This window comes from Propithecus coquereli, unplaced genomic scaffold (genome assembly GCF_000956105.1).
Source record: "Propithecus coquereli isolate 6110/MARCELLA unplaced genomic scaffold, Pcoq_1.0 Scaffold527, whole genome shotgun sequence".
In the NCBI taxonomy this organism is placed as follows: Eukaryota; Metazoa; Chordata; class Mammalia; order Primates; family Indriidae; genus Propithecus; species Propithecus coquereli.
The window spans coordinates 1,496,035-1,514,254 of NW_012151141.1; the positions used below are offsets into that span (position 1 = coordinate 1,496,035).

General features: G+C 49.0%; 1 protein-coding gene across 5 annotated transcripts in view; it reads left to right on the forward strand.

Annotated features, from left to right (window-relative positions):
- NFATC2 (nuclear factor of activated T-cells, cytoplasmic, calcineurin-dependent 2) overlaps positions 1 to 18,220 on the forward strand; it is a 149,126-nt gene that overhangs the window by 19,705 nt on the left and 111,201 nt on the right. For 3 of the 5 annotated variants that reach the window (XM_012656909.1, XM_012656908.1, XM_012656907.1), the window contains exon 2: positions 13,041 to 14,070. In XM_012656909.1, coding sequence (XP_012512363.1) covers positions 13,041 to 14,070 — 1,030 coding nt within the window. The remainder of the gene's footprint in view (positions 1 to 13,040; positions 14,071 to 18,220) is intronic. The other 2 variants (XM_012656910.1, XM_012656911.1) reach the window with 1 other exon arrangement.

The following is an 18,220-nucleotide window of genomic DNA, read 5'->3' on the forward strand; positions in this document are numbered from 1 at the left end:
GAGTCACAGACCCTTCTGCGGCCCATTTGCTCCTGTCGCTTGCACTTCAACTTAGGAACACCTGCTCTCAACCTATTCACAGGGGACAATTAAAACCTCGTGCGTTCAGCAAACACACTGAATGCTGGTGTTGTGCCAGGCCCTGTGGGGGTAGAGAGACAAATTAGATGTGGTCCCTGCCCTTGCCTGCCCCCTGGCTATTACGGGACACAGCCTGGTAAACAAATAGGGACAAATGAGGTGCTGTGATACAGTATCTGGGTTTTGTTTTTTTTTTTTTTTTTTTGGTGCGTACTAAAAATAGAGTTCTACACTAAGCAAGCAGGTTCGCTAAACACATGTGACATTCAGAGACATTGCCGTCTGTGTTAAGGACAGGCCTTAATAAGCCTGCTTTGGACAAATAATGTCTCCAGGTGCAGCTGGAAAGGGGAACCGAGGGCTAGAATTGAGTAGTGGCTCGTAAGGGACGCAAAGGAAATGGGGGTAAAGTTGCCTCCATCATTCTTTACTACTGAACACATGTCATCCTGGCTTCCAAATTAAAGGCCCTCTGTTCTTTAGGGGGCCTTAGATTTTGATCAGGAGCACGGGCCCTTAAAACCTTAAAGCAGTGTTATTCAGGTTGGTTCCCAAGGCACTCCAGCCATGTAAGGTGGTGGGTTAAATAAACATGAAAAATGTAGCGTGAGTGGCAAGTGGTTCTTAGTCCCGGCTGCGCAGTAGAATCTCCCTGGATCAATGAGGTCAGACTCTTTGTGGGTAAGTTGACTTTGCTGAGAGTCGTGCACCAGGCAAATGGCAGGGCAGGCCTTGAACCTGAGCACTTGGGGCCCTGAGTCCCTCAGCACTGTAGCTCACAGCCAGAGTGTGGCCCCCGAGAGCAGTGGGACCCCGTGTAGAGCCGTGTTCTCCGCCTTTGTCCGACGTGTCCCAGGTCGGGTAGCATGTGTGCACATCCACCCCGTATAGTTGGTACTTACATAATTATACATTGCGTGTTTACTGCTGTCCTGATGGGATTATGCTCATTATAAAACCGGCAAAAAAAGAAATGGAGAAGGACAGGCTAGAAATGGGAGTTCTGCTATTTTTATGTTTCTTTCTACATCCCCATGGATGGTCCTTCGTGCCTCCTGGGGTGCATGTGCCTTTGTTCCTTCCAAACCTGGACGCCACTGGCTCAGCAAGTCCGAGCACCAGGTCTAAAATCAGAAAATCCTGGCTTAAGATGCTGCCTTAGCTGCCATATGCCTGGGTGACCTTCGTGAAGCAGAAGCGCTGGCACACAGCAAGCATGCGATCAACGTTTGCCGAATAAATGGATGAAAAGCTTCTGAGTTCCTGATTAGCGTTATGCCAGAGGGCAGGTGATTTTCGTTGTTTGAGCTTGCATTTTCTCATCTGTGAAACGGGGCTGGCGATGACAGTGCTCACGGACACACATCCTGCACACACACATGCACGTGCATGGTGTGTGCATGTGTGTTCCTTCAGTGTGTGTGTAGGGCCGATGTGAGGCTTCAGTGAGGCGGTGTATTTAAGCGCAAGATGACAGAGGTGGTGGCCATGGTGACGGGCTCTGAGAAATCTTCTAGCTTTCCTGAATTCTTGAGGGCCTTGGCCTTGGACTTTGAGGAAGCCTGAACTTTAAGAGAAGATGGGCAGCAAGTGAAGGGGCATGCCGTTTGGCAATTCGGGCTGCTGGGCCTGAGTCTGGTGCTGTAGCAAATTATTGAACTCTTACGCACGTTCAGTTCTGACTTTAGAAACTCTCCTCTGTCCCTGCCTCAGCCCTGGAACTTGGCTGGCTGCAGAAGCTTCCTCAATTGTCCAGATTCTGTGGCTGGGAGAGTCCCCCGTGGCTGCCTTCTCGGGGATGCAGGATCTCCCCAGGCATCATGCCTGGCCCCATGGGACTGCCTGAGCCGGGGCCAGGAACGAGTAGTGCTGAACATGCAGCAGGATGGATGCACTGTGGCTTCCCCCCAAGGAGGGACTTCCTCCTTCCTCCCTCCCCCACACAGGAAATAGCCACAAGCTCTACAGAGCTCCAGCCATACTGGGCTTCCCTGGGCTGGTGCAAGGTTCGGTTTTTGCTGATTGTTCTCAAACTGAGCTCAGGGAATAAGGCAAGACCTTGAGCCTGGGGCTTTTCCTGGGATAGGCCGGGGCTGTCCGCTTCCCTACCTGGAGCAGAGCTTGATGCCGGTTTCCCAAAGCAAGAGGAATTGCCTTTGATTTTTTTCCCCTGAACATTTAGCATAAACTTTTCCCAAAATGTGTACGCAAAGTAGAGGTGATGGTATAATTAACTCCCATGTTCCCAGCACACAGTTTCAACTACTATTATTGCTTTTTTATTTTTCCAAAAGGCCATCTCAGCTCCAGAATGTTACTGTTGGTGACGGTAACAAGGCCAGTCTTACTCTGCTCCTCCCATCCCCGCATACCCTCCCCACCCTCACCCCTGACTGCTTTAAATCCAATTCCAGATGTCATACCATTTTATTAATGAATAGATTAGTGTGTATCTCTCAAAGACAAGGATCTTGAGAAAAATCAAATACCATTAATAAATCTCAAAAAAATGATTTATTATCAAATAGCCAGCATTCAGATTTTCCTGCTCGCCTCATAAGTGTCTTTTTATAGTTAATTGGTTTGAACCAAACATGATCCTTGTGTTGTATTTGCTTGACGTGATCATTATGTCTCTTTTATTCTATTAAAAAACCACTGTTAGTCTATTTTCTTGCCATTTATTTGTTGAAGAAACAAAGTCATTTTTCCCATGCAATTCTCCCCACTTTGGATTTTGCCAGTTGTACCCCTGTGGTGTCTTTTAACATGTTCCTCTGTCCCCTGTATTTCCTGTAAACTGGCATTTAGATCTAAAGCCCTGTGCCTTGGCTCTTTAATGCTTCTTTCCCCTCTCTGCAAAAGAAATATACCAAAGGAAGACTATAAGCTATGCACAGAGCAGGGACATTGCTTTTCCTGAGTTGGCATTTGGGACCCTCCCTACCTTCAAATCTGAAGTTTTGGGAAAGAGCATTTTTTCAGCTGGGCCAATTTTAGTTAATAAAATGCATTTCTAAAAGCCAGTAACCTCTCATGTGAATTTTAATTGAGCCATGCCTGGGTGAACTTTCTGAGGGGAAGAAAATGGCCTGCAAAGCTCAGGATTTATAAAGGTCCTTATCAAAACAGACCTGCTCGGGCATGCCTGCAAAAGCGGGAGTGTTAACTGAGGGGGAAAGAAAAACCCCTTTAAGTCTGAAATGCCTGCAGAAGTTATTTTAAAGGCTGCAGAGAGGGGCTGTTTACCTGTATAATCCTGTGAAGGTGGGCTGCAGGTCTGCAATCTGCAACGGGTGACATCACCTCTGTTGCCATGGAGCAGGGAAGAATGTCTTAATAACCAGGGATTGGCAGGGACTGCTGATTAAGTGTGCCCACCCCCGGGAACATGGCACTGAAATGAAAGCTCCTGGGGAAAAGTATAAATAAAGAACCCGTCAGTCAATAAGGTATTAATTTTAAATCTCTGCCCCTGGCCAAGGGGTACACGGGCCCCGCTGTCTTCAAGGGGAAGTTTCCACTTGGATCTTACGTTGGCTGAAAGAAAAGTGGAAATCGGCTTTTCAGGCTGTGCCGGGGATGTGGGGATCAGCTGGGGACGCAGCTCCCCGGGGTGGCAGGGGTGAGGGTGAGGGCCCTTTTCCAAGTTGGTTAGAGGATAAAAAGAAGGGATGTTCCCCCGCCCATGTCCCCTTCTGCGGGCCTTCGATGGAGCGGGTGGGTTTAGCCGTGGCGAGCCCTGTTCCTGCAGGAGGATTATCTGAAGTCTATTTCTGGTTAATTCTTCTGACCAGATCTTTCCTTCTCCTTTTGGTGAGGAAGCCACCCCGAGTCCTGCTCTCTGTTGTGCACTGTGGTCTACTCTGTGAGAAACAGACCTCTCTAAATGACAAGTTTAATCTCAAATGGCTGTCTTTAAAAACAGAGCGAGTACGGCAGGGGGACTGGACAAATAAAGTATGGTGCGTGCATACGGTGAAACACTACATGGCAATAAAAAAGAAATGACTTATTGCACTCAGTGTGAATGAAGCTCGGACGTAATGTTGAGCAAGAGAAGTGAGACGTGTCCATCCTGTATAATTTTATCTATGTGACGTTCAAGAACAGTCAAACCCAGTCCATGGTAAGAGAAGTCAGTGAGTGGTTCCCCCTGGATGAGAGGGACAGGCTGAGGGGGACACAGAGAACCTTCTGGGAAGACTGGAAGTGTTCTACGTCTTGAGTGTGTGTATGTACATAAAAAGGCATGAGATGTACATTAGATATTTATGCATTTTACTGCATGTAAGTGATGCCTCAATTTGAATCCCAGCTCTGTCCCAACTATCTTTGTGAACTTTGAAGTTTTCCTGCACCCCAAGCCTCAGTTTCCCCATCTTTAGCACAGAAGTGTTGAGATTACCTGCCTCCCAGGTGGCGGTATGCTGCAGAGATAGCACACGTGAAAGCTCGAGGCACAGCGAACATCAGCTATCAGAATGAATAAAACAGGAGTATCTCTGGAATTCTTCAAGGCAGAAGGGCCCCTTTAAATCAGCAAGAGGCAGTTCTTTCCATCCTAATTTGAGGATGGAGATGAGTCTTGTGTCTGCCACATGCCTGGGCCCTGCTGCCCCCATCCGAAAGGTGACCTTGAGGCCTGCGGGTGGCAGATTCCATACATTCTCCACGCCTTTCCAAAAGCAAGACGTGTCAGCGTGCGGGCGCATGTGTTTTTGCAGACGGCCGTGCCAGCAGCCGGTCTGCGAGCCTCATTGCTTGCGGGTCGTCCCGGTCCTGTGTCTCGGGCGCCTGGCCTTCGTGGCAGCCTGCCTGGGAAGCACTGCTGAGCCTTTTTCGGCCCTGTCTGGCGAAGCAGACAGCTGTCTTAGCTGGGGCAAGGTCAGCAAAGACCATAGCGTTCAAGGTGGCTTTTTCCAGTGGTTCCACAGGGACGAGACAGGATGGTAAACGTCCTTCCTTTCCTTTCTGGCATTTCTGGACCTGATTTATCCAGAAGGAATTTCTCGACTTTCAGGGCCCGCGTCTGTATGTGTCACCTCTGAATGAAGGGTGTGACAACCCGACTCTCGTCATTATTAACACACATGATTCACTGACGAGGAATCCAATTGCTGTTGTGCGTGCGCACATGGCGGGGGAGAGCAGGGGTCTGGGTGGCTCTTCAGAAAGTTTGCCGAGTGTCGGATTGATTATTTGAATGCAATTCGTTGCTTTTCAAAGAGGTTCTTTCCCACAGGTGGTGCAAGCCAGCCAGGTGCAAAATCCATCCACCTTCCAGCTCCGTTTTGTAAATTCCTTGCAGCCCCTAATGGGCAGGAGGCAGGATTGGTCTGTCCATCTGCACCCCTTCCCTCTGGCTGCACATCTTCCGTGCCAGGTTGTGACATCCTAAGTGCTGCCGTGGCGACAGACTGTGATGTCTCAAATCTGGGCCTGGGACTCGCACCACCTCGGGGGTGAGCTCATGGCGCGGTGCGTCGGATCACCTTGGCCGGGGATGGGCCGTGGCTCTGTGGCCCTGTTGACCGTCTGAGGGGCGTCCAGCCCCGAGGCCAGGCCCTGGCTCCTCTCCTGCGAGTCATTCAAACCTGAAAGCACCATTCAACTCTGCACCCTCCTCCCCCGCGGGACAGCCGCCTCTTCTAGGTTCCCTAGCTGGGTTTCTATTTTGGTCATTCTATTCTGCTTCCCGAAAATTCCACCCGCCTGCAGCTCTCGGCGAAGGAGATGTTCTCTTGCTGTTCCTTTTTTCAAAAGTGATCTGTTGGCTGGTGGGTTGGCACTGAGTGGCCACCTCAGACTTGGCTGTGTGTCCGTCTGTGGGGGTGAGCAAGAGGAGGAGAGACTCTGGCGGAGACCGCCGTGTGGCCTGACTGCGATTTTTAAAATAATCCTTGACTCAATCCTGGGGCAAATAGAGGGGTTGTGAACATTCCAGAAGAAAGGAATCTGTGTCTTCGGTTGTCGGGGGCAGTCTACCTCTTGAGTGAGACAGTGGGGCCCCCAGAGCGGTTCCTATTCCAGTGGAAACCTCATTCCAGGTGCCGGGTTAAGGTGCCCCTGTTTATAAGAAGTGGGGTAGAGTAATGGTTAGGCAGGTAGAAGAGCCAGGTTGCCAGAGACTTGAGTCCCAGCTCTGCCACTTAGAAGAAGTGTGACCTTGGGCAAATTGCTCACCCTCTCTGAGCCTCATTTTCCACATTTATAAAGTGGGGAAACCATGTCATATGCTTCACAGGGTTCTTGTGGGACAAACATTAATATATGTTAGATGCATTCTTGGTATTAAGTAAACAGTGTAGCTGTGTTAGCTGTTACATTTTTGTTATGACATGTCGTTCACTGAATCACTAACACTTTAGTAAGATTTAGGTGATCCATTCCCAGGTAGCCGGGGGGGCAGTACAAAGCATGGGCTGGAGGCGGCATAGGAGTCATTCTTTAGCTACTTCACGCATTTTCGGAAGGTCAGCAGAATCTGTGATGAAAAAGAGAATTCCCAAAGTGCTGACCAATCCATTTTATTTTTATAAAAATTTCTTCCTTTTTTCTCGTTTTTAAAGCTTTTGAAGGGGCTCAGGGGCTAGTGCGTGTGACACTTTTCAAGTTGTAAAATAGAGCAACTATATCAGAGAAAGGACAGAATTTTTACTTAAAGATCATTCTTTCAATAATAATAACTCACTAGGCCCCATTTATTGAGTATTCTGTGTGTTTTGGGCTTTGTGTGTATTAGACCAACTGTCAGGTTGGTATCATCACCGACATCGTCACCCTCATGTTCCATGTGAGGACGTGGAGTGTCCCCAAGTCGTAAGCCGGGGCGGGAGTGGAGCTGGGTCCCTTGACACTGTGCTGCTCTGTTGCCTGAGACTGGGGTCTCTGCCGACCCCCAGGTGGGGGCGGGACTGGCCTCTCCTGCAATTCTGTCCTGCAGTTCCTGGAAGTGGCAGAGATCTCCCCACATATTCATGAGGCCTAGCTTTTGGGCCAGAACCCAGGAACATGGTGACAGGAGGGGTGATAATGAGGGATTCAGACGTCTGCTGCCTAGATGAGTGTTACCTGCCAGGGCGGATGGTGAGCAGATGTCTCATTTCTGAATCAGTTCAGGTTTGAGGGCATGACTCATGAGTGGATGCTTCCAGCAGTGCTTGGGCCTCGACTGTATGCAGGCCTTGTGCGCCGAGCTGGGGCTGTGCAGCACTGAGCCGCGGTGCTCAGCTGGGGGCGGTTCTGCCTGGCAGGAGACGGACGGCAGTGCCTGGAGACAGTTCTGGTTGCCACAACTGGGAGAGGGGCAGGGATGCTACTACTGGCATCCAGTGGGTAGAGCCGGGATGCTGCCAAATACCATACAAGCCCCCACAACAAGGAATCATCCAGCCACAAGTGTCGGTTGTTCTGAGGTTGAGAATCTCGGGCCAGTGGTTGACGATGCACTCCGGTCTGCCTGGGTACGAGCTGCGGGGCGTCAGGCACGCGAATTCACCTCTGCATGTCTCAGTTTCCCCATCTACGGAAGGAGAGCCAACAGTGCCCACCTTGTAGATTGCTGTGAGGATTAAATAATTTACTACCTGAAATGTGCTTACAACAGTGTCTGGCATGTGGGTTCTCAATAAACTTTAGCTGCTTTTACTGCATCATTTATTATTACTATTGATTTAAGACCCCCATCTGCCTTCAAAAAGCTCATAGTCTAGGGGTAGACAGAAGATGAATCTACAGATAGACTTCAGTATGGGATTCTGTAGGATCTGGGAGCATAGAAGAAGAGCTCCCTGATCCAGCCTCGGGAATCAGGGAGGGCCTCCAGGAGGAGGTGGCCAAGTTAAATTATGATGGACAAATAGTAGCTTATTAGGAGAAATGAGATCAGGAGGTACGGAAGGGCATTCAGGACAAAGGGAATAGCATGTGCAAAGGCACTGAGGCACAGAGGACCTAGAGTAGTGACCTCTGAATCCACTACCATGGCTTCCACCTTCTTCCTCCTTGGCAGGTGCCTCCCATGGCAGGTGAGATGGTTTTAGTTGGTCCACCACTGAGTACATTGCATATAAGGAGAGCTAATCTCCTTTTCAGTGCTGTTTTGTCTTTGAATGAGTCAAGAGTGGAGTCTCAGTAAGGTACTTACTGTGTCTTGAACACCTTTCTTTCTAACACTTGTTATTCTCTTCTTGCTATCTCCAGGCCTTCAACATAGGTAGACTTTCTGGGGTCATGAAAAAAATATTCCATATCTTGACTATGGTCGTGGTAACAAGGGTGGATAACATTTGACAAAACTCATTAAATTCTGCACTCAGCATCTGTATATACACCTAAGGTGGGGGGTGAGCCTCAGGCTCTGAGCCTTTGGCCAGCCACTCTGTCTCACTTGAATTCTGTAACTTTTATTTTTGTTGTATCTTTACCCTACCTTCTATTTATGGAGGTGACACTGATTTTCCATTTGTGGTTGTGGTGTAAAGTTTCCCTTTAAAATAAAAATTAATGAGTGAATTTAAATACTAGAAATATTAAGTAAATAATATTTACTGGTGGTACATGGATAGAGCAAAGATTATGCCAATAGTAAGAAAAGCAAGATTTTTGGAAACCCTCCTGAGAAAATTTGGTGATTCTCAGATGAAACTAATTTCACCGAGTGCTGTGGGGGCGTTGCAGTGAGTATCAGAGAGCTGTCTGCAAGGGTGGCAGTTTAAGGAGAAATAGCAAGGAATCTCAGCTCCTTAAATATTTTAATGATGCACCGTTTATGAAATTTACTGTCAAATATCCAGAGGACTGAGAATTACTATTAACTATCTTCATATTCTTTGTTTGCTGTTAAACATTCGGTCCTGGGGAGATGGGGGGAAAAAAAAGAAAGAAAAACTGATGCTTGGATTAATTAAAACCAATGTAAATGCTTTAAATATTTTTGCTCAGCAACCTGAAGCTTTCTGTTTTTCAGTGTTCACAGGGAGTGTGAGTGATGTGTTTTTTCATGGCTGCATTTCTGTGGACTGTTCACATCAGCCCTGAGAGTGTGTTTCTGATAAGATGCAACGCAGTTTTTCTGATAAGGCTGGAAGTTTTGCTAAGAGACTTTCTGTGTTTTGTTTTTCTGGTTTAAAGGGCAGTGAATTCTCAGAATGTTGTCGGACATGGATTTGACATTGATCTTTTCCTAGATTAAAACCCTATACTCTGTTCCCTGCTAGGAAGATGTGTGCATGTGTGTGTGTGTGTGGGTGCCTGCAAGTTCAAATACAAGCTTACATTGAACTGCAGCTTCACAAGAACTCCAGACCCTACAGACGCTAGCTAGAAAAAAATCAAAGGATTTCAGAGCCAGAAACAACCAAGGAGACTGATTCGGTTTAATACCGTTCTGTTACAAATGCGGAGGGGTTGAGCCCTCAAGTGGGTGGGGGATTTTTCTAGAGTCACATAATTAGTGGCAGAGCAGGACTAGAGTCTCAATTTCCTGCTTTGTAAACCAGAGTTTCATTACTATGTATCATTTATGTCACCTGCCACCCATGAAATAAAATTAAAAATGTTTCTTTTGGGAATTGTTTCTTTACATAATTATAGAAATCAAAAAGTCTCCTTTCTGCCATGCCCCTGTTTCCTAATTCTTTAGTTCCCCTGCTGGAGGAGGTCACTGTTACCTGTGCCTTTGAGAGAAAGCCAGCAGCTCTGTGCGTGTGTGTGTGTGTGTGTGTGTGTGTGTGTGTGTGTGTGTTTACATTCTCTCACCTTTTTTTTTTATATACTATGGACACTGTACACAGCTTGCTTTTCTCTATTACTGCTAAATCTCGTGGTCATTCCGTATCAGTGCAGAAAGCACTTTCTCACGACTGTTTATAGCTGTCGTGTCTCCTAATGTATGAATGAGCCAGGATTTCACCCTTCCCAAATTGATGGCCTTCCCTTTGCTTCCAGTCTTTGGGATCACAAACAGGACTGCAGTAACTGATCTTATGCATACTGCATTTTGCACAGATGAGAGTATATCTGCAGGATAAATTTCTAAAAGTAGCATCACTTGGTTCCAAGTGTGTTGAAATTTTGATAGATATTACCAAATTGCCCTCTCTGGAGGTTACATCTTTCTACCTCTTGGTTTGGATATTAGCGTCTTTGAGTCGTAATTTGAATACTCCACGTATACTTTTCTGACCTTGCATCGTTCATTCACCCAGCCAGCCAACACATCTTTTTTGAAGAGCTTCTTTGTGGCAGGTGCCATCCAGGGGCTGGGGATAGTGTGTGGAGCAAGAGAGTCCTCATGGCGTTTACTGATGGGTGGAGGTGGGGCTGGAGGTTGGGAGAGGCGGACAATAAGTGGATAACTCCACTGTTACTTAATTGGGATGGCGAGACGTGCACAGAACAGAGCAGGGACCTGTGAGTGGGGCCTGAGCTAGTTAAGGAGGTCAGGGGCCTTCCAGGAGTACGTGGCACCTTAGCCAAACTTGTGGGCATGAGTGGGCTTTAGTCCTGTAGAGGAGGGGACCTGGGTGTTGGTGGGGAAGGAGCTGTTGAGGCAAAGGGAACGGCAAGTGCAAAGGTCCTGAGGCAGGAAGGAGCTAGGTGCTTTCTGAAACCTCCACTTTGCCTGGAGTCCAGAGAGAGGGAGAGGAGAGAGTAGACAGAGGGGCGGGTAGGTGGGTAGGCAGGGCCTGGCCAGGCTGGCCTAGTTGAGGTCATTTATCTTTACCCTAAGAGCTGTGGAAGCCATTTGGGGGCACTCACCAGGAGTGGGGGCACCATCTGGACCCTATGAGATCAACTCAGCACTCAGCTAACCTGGACAGCACTTCCTCTGGGATGGCCCAGAAAGGGCACAGGGAGGTTGAGACTGGCCTGAGTGGTCCCCCTGGCCCCCCAAGGCAGGAGCTGGTCATACAACTGCAGGAAGAGGTCCTGTTTCTGGCTGGCAGGCCCTTGGATGTGACTCTTTCATTTACTTAGTCTCTCAGCCACTCAACAAACGTTTTCGGAGGGCCGGCAGATGCCAGGCACTGTGGTAGATGCTTGGCAAACAATGTAGAACCCGACAGACCGACAGACATGGCTCCACTCTAGTGGAGCTCAGAGTCTGGTGCTGAGCTGTGAATTTCTACGAAGGGCCAGGTAGCAAACACAACTGCAGCCCAAGTGCAAACACCTGCAGTAGCTTGCTTTGTCCACCCTCGGCAAACAAACAGGCGTGGCTGTGTTCTAATTTACAACACACCCACCTGCAGTGTGCCTGCCCCCGCTGAGCAGCAGGAGATGCCCTAAACGAACAAATATCTGCTGTGATGTGAGCTGCTGACAGGTGTCAATGGAGAAAGGATGACAGGGAAAAGGGGTGGAGGTGATCTTTTCAATGGGCCAGTGTGAGGGGGTGCAGGCAGAGCAGGTGCGGGAGGAGTTAAGGGCGGCGGCTCTCAGAGTGTCCAGGCAGAGGGAACCACACACCCGAGGACACAGAGGCAGGGGCTGCTTGAGGCACTGCGAGGTGTCAGGGGGCTGTTGCTGGGCCAGCCTGGGGAAGAGTAGGGAGAGGAGGGGGGCGGCGAGACAGGCCAGGGCTGGGGACATGCTGCGTTAGGCACTTCAGGACCTCCTAAAGTGTTGGGAGGCCTTTATGGTGCGTTTTGAGAAGGGACATTTCAAAGGCTGCTGTGTGGAGGACAGAAGGAGGGGGCAAGGGTAGAAATGGGGGAACCAGGGAGGAGGGAACCGTAGCAGTCCGGGTGGGAGAGGGCGTCTGGGTGGACACGACAGGCTGGGGAGACAGGGAATTTGGTTCACGTCTTGATGGTAGAGAAGCTGGGGTTAGTGAGAGTCAAGGCTGACCTGCATGGCTGATGGGGAAGTGGAGGGGTCCCTGCGGGGTGGGGTTCCCTGGAGGCCAGTGGGGTGAGGGGTGGCAGGAAGGAGGTTCCCTGCCTAACTCCGCAGGAATGTCCCAAGCAGCCTGTGTGCCTGGACTGTGCCATGAGGCAGGGTGTCTGCCAAGAAGGGGTTGGGCAGAGAGTAAATGACAGGGGGGAAGGGCGGTGCTTGTGCAGTTGACGTAGAATGATTTGCTTGAACACCATTCTCCAGTGGGTCCTGTCGAGGTGGCAGGAGAGGTAGACAGCAAAAGATTAGGTCGTTCTGTGTCCGCTGGTTTTAATAGTTTGGGGACTCTAGCCGTGACCCTGCCTATCGTCTGTGGGATTTCTAAACCTGCTAATTCCGTGCCTTTGGGTGAAGGAATCTCTTCCCCTTGCTGGGCCTGAGTTTCCACATCTGTAAAATGACACAGCTGAGACGTGAGTCAGGGATCCTGGTTCAGAATTAAGCCTCTTGTTATATGTGGGTGTGAACCTCTGGGATTGGAGCCCAGAGCGCCGTGCAGGTCCTACGCAGCGCCCCCTCTGTGTCCTGAGCTGTATTGCAGGCACAGAGCACCAAGACAGGCCTAGGCAGTGTTTTTCAAACTGCGGGTCATGACCCACTCGTGGGCTAGGACATGCACATAATGGGTTGCCACCAGTGTTGAAACAAATTAACCCCAGACAAGAGGGACAGTCAGAGGAGTCCTATGTAGCAGGGTAAGTATTGCGGGTGTAGGGGGTGGGGGCTGGGCTGTGAGCTAAAATGCATTTCTCCTGAGGGTTCCATTTAAACCCAAGTTCGAGGCATTTGCCCAGCAGTGTTCAAGGAGCAGCTGGGATCAGCGGTGCTCGGAGCACCTGCCCCTAAACCTGTTCCACTTCAATCTCTCTTTCCAAGGGATCGGGGACAGAGCAGCCTTGGTTTCCTCCTGGGTAAGGGCAGAGGTTCCAGCTTGGGGTTTGGCGGTGGGGATTGGAAAAAAATAGCAGGAGTCTAAGCCCGACCTGTGATTGCACTGCATTGGGAGTTCTGTTTTAGAGGCTTAAAAAGACCCCCCTTCCCCCTTCTCTTTCCAGAAGAGCCGAATGCACATAAGGTCGCCAGCCCACCCTCCGGATTCGCATACCCCGATGTTGTCCTGGACTATGGCCTCAAGCCATACAGCCCCCTTGTCAATCTCTCTGGCGAGCCCCCCGGCCGATTCGGAGAGCCGGATAGGGTAGGGCCCCAGAACTTTCTGAGCCCGGCCAAGCCAGCGGGGGCCTCCGGCCTGAGCCCTCGGATCGAGATCACTCCATCCCACGAACTGATGCAGGCAGGGGGGCCCGCCCGCGTGAGAGACGCTGGCCTCCTGGCGGAGCAGCCGGCCCCGCCGGGGGCGGCCGCCGGCCCGCGGTTCACGCTGCCCGTGCCCGGCTTCGAGGGCTACCGCGAGCCGCTTTGCTTGAGCCCCGCTAGCAGCGGCTCCTCTGCCAGCTTCATTTCCGACACCTTCTCCCCCTACACCTCGCCCTGCGTCTCGCCCAATAACGGCGGGCCCGACGACCTGTGTCCCCAGTTTCAAAACATCCCTGCTCATTATTCCCCCAGAACCTCGCCAATAATGTCACCTCGAACCAGCCTCGCCGAGGACAGCTGCCTGGGCCGCCACTCGCCCGTGCCCCGTCCGGCCTCCCGCTCCTCGTCGCCTGGTGCCAAGCGGAGGCATTCGTGTGCCGAGGCCTTGGTTGCCCCGCTGCCCGGAGCCTCACCCCAGCGCTCCCGGAGCCCCTCGCCGCAGCCCTCGTCTCACGCGGCAGCCCAGGACGACGGCGCCCCGGCCGGGTACCCCCCCGCGGCTGGCGCTGCCGTCCTCATGGATGCCCTGAACAGCCTGGCCGCGGACTCGCCCTGTGGGATCCCCCCCAAGATGTGGAAGACCAGCCCCGACCCGTCACCCGTGTCTGCCGCCCCGCCCAAGGCCGGCCTGCCCCGCCACCTCTACCCGGCCGTGGAGTTCCTGGGGCCCTGCGAGCAGGAGGAGCGGAGAAACTCGGCTCCCGAGTCCATCTTGCTGGTCCCGCCCTCTTGGCCCAAGCAGCTGATGCCTGCCATTCCCATCTGCAGGTGAGCAGGGCTTCGGGGACGGTTTCTTGCCTGGTTTAGCCTTAGGGGTGGCTTTCTGGTTATGAGCGTGGGAAGCAGGGCCAAGTAGACTGGGTTTAAATCCTGGCTTCGCCACCTGCTGGCTGGGAGGCCCTGAGCCATCTGTAAGATGGGTATAGTTAGTGTACCTGGCTCACCAGGTGGTGGGTACGCGGACGCAGTCACGGGATAAACGTGATTGCTCATAGGGCACCTCGCTCATTCACTCACCCAACAAGTATTTATCAAACACCTACTATGTGCCAGATTCCGTAATACAGGTACTGGAGAGACAGTGGCGAACTGAACAGGCAAAAATTTCTCCTTCACGGAGCTAATGTTCTAGTAATCCCAAAGCAAGCGTTAATATATAAAACCTACCCTCTCATTTTAAGGGGAATTGATGTTTGTTGGCATCTACTATGTACCTCAGTTTAGCACTTGGTTATATGGGGGCCCTGAAAAAAAATAAAATGTGAAAGACATAAACCTCAAGGAGCTTGAAAATCGTGGCCAGCTGAAGAGCTGCACATAGATAGCAGCACATAGGCTGGGGGTCTTCTCCGGCTGAATCTGCGCCCCAGCTTTGCCGCTCACTGCCTGCGTGGTCATGGGTCTCTCTGGTGCCGCTGTCCTGCTGCCACACTTGTGTCAGACATTGCTAATCAACTGGGACCCTCTTTCTCATTGGGCACCTTTTTGATGCTGGGGCCAGGGCAGACATCATTAATCAGTCAAGACTCTCCATTTTTACTGAGCATCTTTCTGGCCTTGGTTCATTCCCTGTGAGATGAGGATAATAATAGTATTACCTTATGGCTTTTTTTCCCACCAGGGATTAGGTGAGATGATATATGTTAAACTCTTGGCACGGAGCCTGCACAAAGTAAGGGCTCAAAGAAGGGATAGCTGCTGTTAGTATTATTAATAAAGGGAAGTACTTTAAAAAGTGCTTCCTCATTGACAAGCCTTGTGCTAGGAGATTGAGCTTAGAATAGCTTTTAGAGTAGTGACAGTGACAGTAATAACCACAAACATTTAAGGATGCTTCCTAGTGCCAGGCACAATTCTAAGTACAGTCATTCCTCAGTATCCATGAGAGATTGGTTCCAGGAATCCCCAGAGATACCAAAAACCTCAGGTGCTGAAGTCCCTTATGAAAAATGGCGTAGTATTTGCATATAACCTTTCCACATCCCTCTGTGTACTGTACTTATTTATTTATTTATTTTGAGACAGAGGCTCGCTCTGTTGCCTGGGCTAAAGTGCCGTGGCGTCAGCCTAGCTCACAGCAACCTCAAACTCCTGGGCTCAAGCGATCCTCCTGCCTCAGCCTCCCAAGTAGCTGGGACTACAGGCATGCGCCACCATGCCTGGCTAATTTTTTCTACATATTCTTAGTCCAGATCATTTCTTCCTATTTTTAGTAGAGACGGGGTCTCGCTCTTGCTCAGGCTGGTCTCGAACTCCTGACCTTGAGAGATCCTCCCTCTCGCCCTCCCAGAGTGCCAGGTTTACAGGTGTGAGCCACCACGCCCGGCCTCCTCTGTGTACTTTAAATCATTGCTAGATTACCGATGATCCCTAATACATGACTTCACGTGGAATCTACATAGTACTTAGAGCACAGCAAATCAAAATTTTGCTTTTCGAAACTTTGTGGAATTTTTTTCTGAATATTTTCGATCTGAGGTTGGTTGAATTCATGGATGCGGAACCCACAGATACAGAGGGCTGACTGTATTCTGTGTATATTATTTCATTTAATTCTCCTGTAAACCTGGTTTAGTTTTAGTTTTTATCTTTATTTTTCTAAGAAAAAGGAGGTATACAAAGGCCAAGGGCAGATATTATTCTATCTGTTCTGTTAGATGAAGAATTGGAAGGCTTATGATGTTGTTATCCCTATGGTTTCCAAATTGTTTTTTGTTTTAGCAAATCAAAGCCTTTATTTTCAAAATAAAATATTAAATTGAGAAAATACATAAAGGTAGAGCCGTTTCGATTGCTGTAGGGATGAGGGTGGCCAAGGGCCCTGCCCAGCGAGCTTCGTTACCCCCACACCAGACCAAAATGGACCACAGGGAGCATCCGGTCTGGTATTTCCTCCAGAGTAGGTGCTGAGAACACCAGTGCCGCAGTAGGTCAATCGGTGTTTCTTAACGAAGGAGTTTCTGGATTCAACAGAGTTAAATAGGTGCCCTTGTGCAGGCCTTCTCAGAGCCTTCAATGTGGACAGAATATACAGTGATTTCAAAGGCCATTTGGCTGCAGCGTTCTGAGTTCTGTGACTGAAGTGTCACCAAGCCACCTTAGGAAATGCTAATCAAGACCAACCCCTGGTGCAGATTTGGGCTCAGAGAGATGAAATGACAAGCCCACAATCACCAGCTAGTGAATGACCAAATTAGAAACTAGAATCTGGAATTCCTGACTCCTCATTCTTTCTGCTACATATACAGATCAGTCTTCAAATCATGATTTTATCTATTAATAATAATTAAGAGTGGGGAGGAGCATCGATATAAAAATATGACTGTGATAAATTTATCTTAGACTGTTATTTATAAAATACTTCCCAGTCCGCTCTGTATCTTGATCTAAGAGGTTCTGAGTTTTAGGGTCTTTAAGTCCTTAGCAAGTGCCAATCTGTGCCAGCCAATGAGATATTTGCAAGAATTTCCAAAGTTGGTGAAGGCAGAGCATGCTCAAGATCCCTCTGGCGGAGTAAGAGCTCCCAGCCCAGCAAGGCACAGTGGGAGGGAGCCAAGGAAGGTGTGGGAACCCACACTCAGAACCAGAGAGAGAAAGGAGTAAGACGAAATTCAGACTTCATGAGCCTGAGGTCAAGGAAGGTTAAAATCCAGCCTGCAGTAAACAAGCTGGGGAGTGAACCTGAGCAGAGAGCAACCCGGGGTTTTAAGAGACATGCAGAAAATCCAAAGGAGGGTAAAGACATTGTGTCCATCAAGAAAATAAGAACCAGAAGTCATTGGGACAGTGAAGATACTCAGCCAAGAAATTTAAGTGGGAAAAAATATAATAAAATTAGTTTTGTGATAAAAAAAAAAATTTCCTATAAGGTTAAGAGGATAGAGTATTCAGGAAAGTCTCTTGATAACCTTTCTCCCAGGGCATAGGGACACTCAGCAGAGGGCTGGAATTCAAATGCAGAATTTCAGGCTGGCTCTGATGGTATAATTCTTAAGATTCTATTTCAGTTTCAAAAACCTATTTTAGAACCAAACAAATTATAAATTGAAACTTGGGGCTATCCCATGGAATCGTCTACTCACTACATTTTTGGAGACTTCAAAAGATAATTAATACAGGATGAAGTGCATTTTTTAAAAAAATGAATTGTTTTGCAAACTTTAAAAAAGTTTTATAATAATTTGAATACATTATATGAGTAAGAGTATTTGACACGTGGCACGGTGGCTGCAGGAGAAGCTTGAGGGCATCTTAGCACTATAACTAAGGCAAAAATAAAGGTCCTTTGGACCCCCTAAGACTGCAGGGTGAGAGGGCTTCAGGAGACACTCTGGTTGGGAAGAAGGGGTGGAGATTTGCTTGGATAGGGAGGAGGTAATTTTCAGTGGGATCGTGTGTTTACGTTGGACTCCGGTGCTGATAAAGTTATGGAGGTACTATCCCCCCTCCGCCCCCGCCCTGCCATTCTCCCCTTGGTACTGCTATGATAGAGAAGAGATAGAATTGGCTTTATTGCAAGTGCTTAATTAAGTCCAGTTGATAGTGTCATATCCTAGCAGCCCCGAGCCAAGAGGGAAAGAACATTCTGATTGGATTAGTGATTTCTGCCATATGTGAAAAATCAGGACACAGTGATACAAATCTGTGCATTTGCAACTTAAGAGTTACTTGGAATATACAAGGCTTCTTTGAAATAGAGCTGCTCATTTATTCATTCATCCACCCTCGGAATATTTAATGAGAATCTATCCAATGTCAGGCATGGTTCTAGGATCAGTCCATAAGTGAGATATTTTCTTAGACCTATTTTAAATAAATTAGTTAATGAGATAAGAGGCACTATGGAGATGCGAATGGTGCTCTGGATTTGGAGTCAAGAGACATAGTCGGATTCTTGCTGCATCTGCCCTGTGATGTT